This window comes from Protomyctophum bolini (assembly GCF_963924005.1).
Source record: "Protomyctophum bolini genome assembly, chromosome: 17".
Taxonomy (NCBI): Eukaryota; Metazoa; Chordata; class Actinopteri; order Myctophiformes; family Myctophidae; genus Protomyctophum; species Protomyctophum bolini.
Window position 1 is genome coordinate 10038040 of NC_137878.1, and position 10086 is coordinate 10048125.

The 10086-nt window shown below is 43.5% G+C and overlaps 1 protein-coding gene across 1 annotated transcript in view; it reads left to right on the plus strand.

The window, feature by feature from the left end:
- ctdp1 (CTD (carboxy-terminal domain, RNA polymerase II, polypeptide A) phosphatase, subunit 1) overlaps positions 1-9471 on the plus strand; it is a 94227-nt gene extending 84756 nt beyond the window's left edge. Inside the window, exon 14 of the mRNA XM_080787461.1 lies at positions 8302-9471. Coding sequence (XP_080643587.1) covers positions 8302-8446 — 145 coding nt within the window. The 3' untranslated portion in view covers positions 8447-9471. The remainder of the gene's footprint in view (positions 1-8301) is intronic.
- The last annotated feature ends 615 nt before the right edge of the window (positions 9472-10086 follow it).

Sequence of the window (10086 nt, forward strand, 5' to 3'; positions counted from 1 at the left end):
ACTTTGTCCAGTCCACACTGTTGTCATCTAACAAAATAATCCACACGTCAGAATTAACCAGCGCTAGATAAGATGAGAATGCTCCGTGCTCATCGCAAGGTAGCCTAATAATTAACAGCTGCGACCGCAATTAACAGCTGCGAGTGCATTAGTCGTGTGTGTGTGTCAACATGTTCTCCAGCCACTTTGCAAGCAGCTGGCAAAAAATGTAATTTTGGGGTTGAACTATCCCTTTAAATCTTAAGCCCCGTTCACATCTAGGAAGCTAGGGAAAAAAAGCGAAGCTAAAATAATTTCGACGCAGCTTTTTTTTTTTTAATGTGGGCGTGTACAAGGTACCTGTCAGTCAAGCTGCCTGGACTGGCCGACGAGAAAGAAAACGGGCAGTTCGAGCAGACGCGCATTTTAAAGTCTAAAATGTAAAATAGCGGCTGTAGAGGAGAAATAATTATATATTTAATTGCATCATAACCTATTTATGGATGAATAAATAATATAATCTTGGTAAACATGCTTGTACATAACCGAACGAGACCACGGACCGGATCTCGATCCTCCCTCTTTTCCCCCGGCTGAAGTGCTCATCTCGCCCCACTCCGCTCTCCTCTCCCCCCGGGCCACGAGCCAAACCCTCCGGGCATTTTTTTTAAATAGCTGCTCTGTATTTAATGTTAATGTTGATTTAGCAAGAGCATACCGTATTTATGGAAAGAAATACAATTGTATATATCCAGCACATCGTAAAAGCAATTAAAACAGCTTGTGTTTACGTGTGGGTGTTTGCTTTTTATTTAGCAGATGATGTGAAACTTGGGCCACTATAGTAGCCTAGTAGGCATACTTTTATTACTTCATAAATAATCAATATCACACACACACACACACAGGGATTGTGGTCAATCTATCTATAAATATAGGCTATCTACTGTCTTTCAACTTTTGCTATGAGGTTCATCGATAGGCCTACATGAACGCAATAAACCAATTGAAATGATTCCCTCAAAAAAATCTTATCTATATGCGATTGGTTCATCAATACATGAATGCGATAAACCAATACAAAGTATTCCCTCGTAAAAATATTATCTTTGCGATTGGTTTATCGATTCAGAACGCAGCAAACCAATCACAAAACACGGGCAACATATTGCATAAATAGAGGGGGTACATACAACTGATATGAAGGCTATTAATTGAAGCCAGATTCCAGCTTTTAAAAGCTGCATCAAAGTTAAGTTTTGAGGAGAAAAAAAGCATGCAAAACAAAAAAAAGCTGTTCATTCCAAGCTTCAAAACGAAAAAGCTGGTCTGCATAGAGATAAAATGGGACCACGAACTTGACAGGGGCTGGTATAGTTTTGTTTTCAAGTACAGGGACGAGGGACCCCTCCCTGCCCTGTGACTTGACAGTACATTTCCATTTTGGCCGTGTTCTGTTGTTGTGTTCTGTTGTTGACTACTAGTCTCCCCTCGTCCGTTCCGAGCTGTTTAGGAGAAATATCATCGATCTAACTTCATGATCAACTCACTCACCGGGGAGAGCAAGGGCCTCGATCGATCAGCCTGCAGACAGAGGCCTCGAGACTCGAGTGTGTAAATGTATGCATCACTCCACAAGTCCACTACTAACCATTGCGTGTGTTCACACACATGGCTTAATGGAAACATACTTACTGACAATTCAGGGCATTTCTGTCATCAAGGCCCCTAGGGTAGACTCTGGAACAGCATCATTCATTGCATCGTCATTGGACCTCAGTCTTGCTAGCTCAATAACTATTTTTTTATCGCTTAAAAAACAATTTAACCTTTTTTATTTGTATCCCTCTTACTGTAGAAGTTGCCCTTATATCTGGGCTGTGGGCCAGCGGTGCTCTTTTACCCTGCACATGACACAATGTGTGCAGTTACTAATTTCGCTGGCTGAAAACGTTCAATTAAATGAAGACATTTTAGTTTTTCCTCAGAGAATCATGAAGTTTCCGTTTCCTGCCGCAACTTTTTCCAAGTCCAAGTCACAGACTCATTTAGTGTAAACTGCCACTTGAGATTTCGCGGTGATGTAAATGTTTGGCTGCTTTCTGCGTAGCCATCTAGCGTGTGACACCGCCTGCTTGGGGAGCCGGCTGGGTGGCGTGTTGCGCCTCTAGACCGCCGCTGGTAATGAAGAAATGCAAATGAAGGAACAATTTCATGGAGTATTATTATCGGAGAGCTCTCACAGCAAGTACCAAAGGGAGTTAAATGGTGGAATCGCAATTAGAAGGTGAACCTGGCACCGCCTTCCAAACCGTATGTTTCCATCCTTCTCTTATTTTTGTCAGTAATTGTGATGCCCCTCGGACTTTCATCTCTCCCTGCTGGCCCCATCTCTGTCGTTATATAGAAAAGTAGCCCTCGGGTTATGATCAAGTCCAGTAAATTGGTTCTCCCCTTAAGGTTAATTGTGTAGATGTGGAAGGATGCGGCAGGAGAGTTTTCCATTTGCTTCATACTTTTTCAGATTTCTTTGGTTTCTGTGCTGTAGTACAAAACCTTGGAGATGAGACGAATTGGGCATCTTTGGCTGACAAAACAGGACCGACACCAGTGTTGGTGAGGTGCTGGCCTAAGGCAGTAAATAAGTAAAAATGTGAAAAAGACCGCACACTCGTAGCCACGATGCTGTATATTTATTTATTATTATCCAACGTTTCGACCTTTTGGCCTTCTTCAGGGAATAGTGGTCAACTTTTGCATCTCCAGATCGTCTCTTGACCTTTATCAGCAAGTCATCGAACCGCTTACCACTTTGGCTTCTGTCTTGTGACATTTACCATTTTGAAAGGTTTTTTTTTTGTGGCTTTCGCCTTTATTTTATTAATGCTTTTATGGAGGGACAGACAGTAGGCTGACAGGAAATGGGGAGAGAGATGGGGGGAGTGACATGCAGTAAAGGCCGTCGGGAGTCGAACCCGCGGCACACTGCCAGACTGGATTACCAGCCAAGGTGCCTGGACCGCTGAGCCACGGCCCAGGCCGACATTTACCATTTTTAAGCCAAACATATCTCACCATGCAAGGGATTGATCCCATGGGTTACAAACGGATTAAACAAGAGATTTGTTTATGACCCTGGTCCCCTTCCTTTTTCCTTTTTATGTTTTGTGTTTTTTTGTGTTGTTGGCTGCACAGCTGTTTGTCCAGTGTATTGACTGTTTTTAATGTTCAGTAGACCACAACAGAATTGTGTATGCACGTTGACATTTAAAATAAATGTTGAACAATGGACTTTCTTGAATTCTCAATAAGTTATTCAATTAAATTCAAAGCCCTAGATATGTTGTTAAAAGTCTTGGAAATGTTTACCTTTAATGACATGCCCAAAACCAGTTTTTAGTGATAAACTGATGCAATACGAGGGAAACCTTCAAAGGCAGACAAGACGTACTCCATTCAGTCCATTGTCTCCATATTATGCAATGTGGCGCATTGTTAGCTTGAAGATTAATAATATTTGTTGGCAAGCTACTTACTTAATTACTCACCCTGTAAAAACGTTATTGTTACAGAAACTACGTTGGCAAGCTACACTGATTTTGATCCCACAATTTTGCAACCCATTTATTTTCACCCAGTGTCAATTATCTAATGCAATCATGTGCGCTACACTCGCTGTGCCAACCTGGGGAGAGCAACGGGCTGACCTCATGCTTCCTTGCACGAGGAGTCTTTCCACCTGCTTTCCCCTTCATCAGTCGCCCCCGGCTGGCCAGGGGGAGGCAGTATAGATACCAGGATTACTGCATTTTTTTGTGAGGGTACCTACCCTAGGGGACACGGGGAGAACATGCAAACTCCACACCGAAAGGCCCGTTTGCCAACCCCACCCAGGGTATGGGCACTGAAGACACCGAGGAGAGAACATGCCCCCAGCGGGAATCGAACCCAGGACCTTCTAGCTGTGAGGCGACAGCGACCACTACACTGATCAGCACATTAAACTGTACAACAGCAGAATGGTTTATTGGACCACACGCTGCCTATAGCATCGTATCGTGATATGGCGTTGTAGTTTTAAGACCTAGTATGCACTTGTGAGTTTATATTTTACTGTACTGGCTCATGCTTAGATAAGTGGACAACATTGTAAATGCCGCCGTTTAGAGACGAGAGTAGCAGGATGGTCCTCTGCTGTTTGCCGGGTCACCGGGTCGATTCCTCTTCTCGTAGATCAGATCATGAATCTCAACAGCTACTCCACAGAATCTGTTCAGGTGTGCTTGAGCAGCACGGTGAAACAAAATGCCGCACAGAGCAAACGGGATGTTCACACCGGAGACTGACTATAATGCCCGGCGGAATCTGCTAAAGTGGCTCGCTGATGAAAGCTGTTTTGCCAGGGGGGGCTCTGTGTGTGGAGGTGTTAATAGACAAGGCTGCAGATTGGGTGAAACGATGCGAAGACGAGAGAGCGATGGGAGACGCTCCCCCCCCCCCCCCCCTGCTGTCTTGACTGATAATATTTGGAGAGGGGTGGTGGGGGTTCAAGGGCGTACATTCACCCTTATCACCCCCATGCACACTCTCGCGGCTCACATGTGAAAACGCGAAACCTCTGCTGTCACCCCGCCAGCCTGCCAGGAGTTCTGGTATGGCTAATGCCTCCGCCGGTGGCACATCAGGAATTGCCACCTGTAGGAACAGAAGGCGGTGATTAATCACCAGTCTGATCATCAACGCTATACGCTCCTATAGCGAGCCTCCGTCACGTGGCTTTGAAAAAGAAGCCTTTTGTTTATCGGCGTGTCAGACAAGCATGCACTTCTTCACACACATGCTTTCACCTCTCTCAGAGCTAAAAAAAAAAAAAAAAACACGCTCGGCGATCCGCAGGGGTTCAGTGTAACCGCCATCTCACGGGGAAGCTCTCTGCACCGATGATTTGTGACATCTGACCTTTTAATGAAGTCCAATCTGAGCCTTGCCACCGTGGGACTGAGAGGGGGTCCTCGCCGTGGCCCCCGGTTGTGAGATCCACGGCACGCAACGCACTCCACAAGCGGCCTCATTAGCATGACGCTATAACAAGCCCTCGGATCCGTGGACAGCGCTGAGGAGGAGCGGCCTTGTGAGACTGTCCTTTTCTTTTAGTCAGTTAGAAGACTGTGCGGACTCAATAGGTTTCGTTGTTGTTTTTAGGTTTGGTTGATCTTCAACGTTGTCTCTCTGGTCTCGCCTGCATTTGTCACTGCTCTATAAGCATTTTCAACCTGGTTCCCCGTTTTGGATATGTCATTATAAAATCTGAAAATTGTCAAACATTTTCAAACTAATTTAGCTGTTTGTCAGTAAGCATTTAAGTGTTCATGCATGCACGTCGCATTCATGCGTGTTGCTACGTGCTAGGCTAACGTTACTACACGCACACACACACACACACACACATGTGCGTGCACGCATGTGCACACGACTCGTGCTCATGACCACGGCTACATAGGTAGGTGTACACGGACATTGCTGGTTGTAGGAGTGGTTGCACCACTCAAAAAATCCTTAAAAGTCTTTGAAATTGATCAAGTGAAATCAGGTTCTTGGGTTTTAAAACTGATTGTAGACAGAATCTGTCCTCATCTCTATTTCGTATCTTCTCTTTCTCCCTCATTTCTATTCCTTATCTTCTCTTTCCCTCATTTCTACTCCTTGTCTTCTCTCTCTCCCTCATTTATATTCCTTATCTTCTCTCTCTTCCTCATTTCTACTCCTTATCTTCTCTCTCTCCCTCATTTCTATTCCTTATCTTCTCTCTCTCCCTCATTTCTATTCCTTATCTTCTCTCTCTTCCTCATTTCTACTCCTTATCTTCTCTCTCTTCCTCATTTATATTCCTTATCTTCTCTCTCTTCCTCATTTCTATTCCTTATCTTCTCTCTCCCTCATTTATATTCCTTATCTTCTCTCTCTCCCTCATTTCTACTCCTTATCTTCTCTCTCTTCCTCATTTCTATTCCTTCTCTTCTATCTTTCCCTCATCTCTGTTCCTTCTATGCCCTATCCATATCTTCTGAGAGACTGCGAGGTTTCTCTTCTCTCCGAGCACGTCGGTAGGGCTGTCACGATCATGGCATTTTACTTGACGATTAATTGTCACACAAAGAATTACACATCCGTTTGCCTTTTAGGCTTCGTAAACAAACATTTCATAAGGCGATGTGGCAAATAACTTAAATTTACTGTATATAGAAATGAATGATTTTATAGAGGAAATAGCCAATCTAAAAGCTCACAAGACGTTGCAATGCGTTGTAAGCTTATAAATCAGCTGTTTTGGGGAAATAATTGTGGAAACGATGAGGACTATACAGTATGACTATTTCAGGAAATAATTGCGATTATCTCCAATAACTGCGATTAGGCAATTATACATAAATCGTGACAGGCCTACACTAAAGCACAGTATGACTTCTTTCTGAGAGACTGAGAGAGGCTTCGCTTCTCCTTTGAACCCGTCAGCTGGGATGGAGAGAGAGTCTGAGCAGCACTGCAGTCTACGCAGGGAGTATAAAGCCTGGCTGGGTTTCATTGCATCATGTCGATCCTTAGTTCATTTGTTATGCCAAGCGAAGTGTTTCATATTGGAATTGGGGGGAGCGAAAAGAAAAGCATGGACGTCTCTTCTCCCAGCTGTCCTATTGTAGTGAGTGACATGTGTGGTGAAAGTGTTTGCAATAAATGTCAACATAACTGAAAGTCACGATTCATTCACTTATCAAGACTATCTCTGCTCGCTGAAGTTTTGTTTTTGGTTGTTATAGAGGTATATTTCCACAGTACGTTATGCATTCGTAGAATTTGTCCTCTGAATTTACTCATCCTAACTATTAGGAGCAGGTGGAGTAGTCGAGGGTTAAGTGTCTTGCTCAGGGATGCATTGGCTATGTGAGCCGAGGTTTGAACCGTCAACCTTCTGATTCCCAGGCAACCGGTCTACCCTAGAGTTCTCAAACTCTGCCAGAAACCCGACCAGACCCGACGTTTTAGGGTCGGGTCTGGCCTAAAATCTATGCTAATGTGTTGAGCTTGTAGATTGGCTATTTTCAAATAGCCAATTTATATAGGTTTCAAGTGGTTAAATCGATATTGATGCTATACTAACACATGTTGCTGGCGACCCCCTGGAAGCCCCTCAAGGACCCCTTGGGGTCCCCAGACCCCACTTTGAGGACCACTGCATTACAATAAACTCAAGGCTGTGCGATGTCTTTGTGGCAGTGCTGCCTGTGGGCATCCGTCTGTCTGTCGGAGAATAGAATTGCATAACTTGCTTTGTGAATTTGCATCACGAATGAAAAAAGATAAACACTGCCTGTGCCTTATTCCTTATCTATGCAACTGCCTCTCAAGGTCTATAGCCTGATCTGTAAATGGAAACGCATGAATAGATTTCATGCCGAAAAGCACAATAAATGCCTGTATTTAGACAACAATGCAGTAAATCCTTACTGAAATGAAAGGTTTCACTAGAATTTATGCTCCTTAGTATGACAGTTTCGCTTGCCAAAAAGAATGGATCTATAAGCTAACGAGTCTCACCGCAATGCGTTGTTGGCTTGTAGATCTGTTTGTTTTGCTTTCTTTTTTTGCAAGTGACACCCTTGCGTAATCAAGGACTCCCTACGTCTCTCCCATGCGGGGGGACCAAACCTCTGCTGCTTATGCTTAGCACAATCCCTGCTTGGCCAGGGGAGATATTGTGCTTATGAGCATAAGGCAGTACTACTTCTCAACCAGCTGGTGTCCTACCTGATACCAGGGTCTACATTTTCAATGGAAGAGAGACAATGGGCTCTATTTTCATCCATGCCCTTACCCCTAAACTACTTTGCTTTTTTTTTTTTTTTTTTTTGAAAAACAGTTTTGAATAGTTCCGATCTACAAGTTAAACGTGTCGATGTAGGTGGCCGGCGTCTGCCCAGAAAACAAGGAAGTATGCCCAGAGGACAAGGAAGTGGAAAATAAATTTTTGAGAGCAATGTTTCGCTTTAAATGACATTGTGTGTGTGTTTACATGGCTGTCATGTTGGAAACGGCAGTAAATCAAGCAGGGCGCAGCAGGTGCTCTGAGGCTTTGATTAGGCATCGGTCTGTTATAGAGCGGAGCGGTCTTTATCCAGAAATAACACACCGCTGAATCCGGCGATTTGACCAATTGGTCAAATCAAGCATTCAACCAAGCCGTGTAACTAATTGTGTTTACCTACATCTTGATTAAAATAAGTTCTGGAGTTCAGCGTACTAAATGAGGTCGTTTCATCTCTCCAGGGGGCACAAGAGAAAGCTGGATGAAGCCAAGGAGGAAGAGGAGGCAGACGGGTCGTCTAAGGACTCAGAGGAGGAGGAAGGCAGCTGCTCCGATGAAGACCTCATGGCTGCCGCCTTGGAGGCGGAGCTTAACGACTTCATGTGAAAAGACAAAAAAAGGGAGATGAAAAGGAAAGATGACGACAAAATGCAGCCCCTGCAAAAAAAAAAAAAACAGAATCCCGTGCTCCTGTTCAACTAACGAGAGGTACCGACACATTCTATTTTTTTCCTCCCCGTCTCACTTTGAAATGCGTGTGCGTTCGGTGTGTATGATTTTGTTTGGTGTGTGTGTTATGATGAATGCGCTGTACATTAATGAGTCTCCTGTGTGTAAATACAACCTTTGAGAATTTCTAGGGGTGATAACAGAGAGGCGTTTTTTTTGGACAGAGCAACACATTTGATGTTAACATTTTATTGTGAGCTAAAAATTTAAAACACGGAATTAGAAGTTTCTTGTTTTTTTGTTGAGTTTTGCTTTTCTATTTCGATTTTTATATAAACAAGAAAATAAAATAAAAAACTGGGGGATAATGACAATTGCTGGTTCTATATGCCAAAGAGTTTTGAGATAGGTTTGCCAAGGCCTGCAGCTAAACATTGTACTCTTCCATGTTTGTCTCAACAGATTTTTAGGGTTTCATAAATATTGCATCCAGCAAATCTTGACGATTGAATGTGTTTACCTGTATCTTGAGACAGCTGTCCTCTTTTCTAGAGTTTATAAATTTGCTACCATAATATGTCGATGTGAAGGGGTGACCACACGAGAGTTGCTACAGACACAGGCGCTTCAAAAACATATTGGTATAGCAGCATATCGGGCAAAACTCCATGGTGGAATGGACCTGTGTGTATTTGCGTACTGCGTAACCAGGTGAACAAATATTGTATTACGGGATTATTTTTATTCAAACATACTTTGAGTCTTGTCTAATGTCAAACTTCCGTTTGCATTTGCCATTGTCTCACTGTTCAGGCGCGCACACACAAAATAGGACGGAGCTGAAAATATTTCAACTTTTGTGTGCATCTAAAATGCTTGAAAGTTTGTATCGACGCACATCTGTGTAATTGTCTCCTGAGGTCTCTAGTTCAGCGATTCCCAACCTGTGGATCGCGAAGATATTGCAAGTAGGGCCCCACCCCCCCCCCCCCCCCCCCCCCCCCCCCCCGAAATGTGAAAAACCACTAAGATTTTAAAGATTACACAGTATAATATTAACATTTAGAATATAATGTTAAAGTCACGGTGTCTTATTCTTTAAAACTTGAAATAAAAAAAGTTTTCATTGTGATGCTGATACATTTAAAGTATATTTAAAGAATGCGTTTGTTCCATTAATCCAATCGCTTGATTGATTGATCGTTAAACATGCTCTGAAAATGCACGTGGCCGACCGACCTGACCACCCGAGTTAAGTGGTCAGATGGGTGTGCTACAAACACTAGAGATCTTTCAAGTGGAACCTGATCCAGAAAAGGTTGGGAACCACTGCTCTAATTTGAGGGTGGTAAACCGGGCGCGCCGCTCTGGTAACCGCTAAGCATAGTTTGCAGCGTTTTCACCCAAAGGTGCTAACGAAATCTCCCACCAGCACCAAGATTTGTCACTGTCGTCGTGGTATTCCTGATGTGGGTGTGTGCGCGATACATCACTGACAAATGCAATAAATGCCAGTGTACTTGTGGTGGATTAATGTCTCTTTTCATTAGAACAACCTTTTTTAGTCCTTTCGCCAC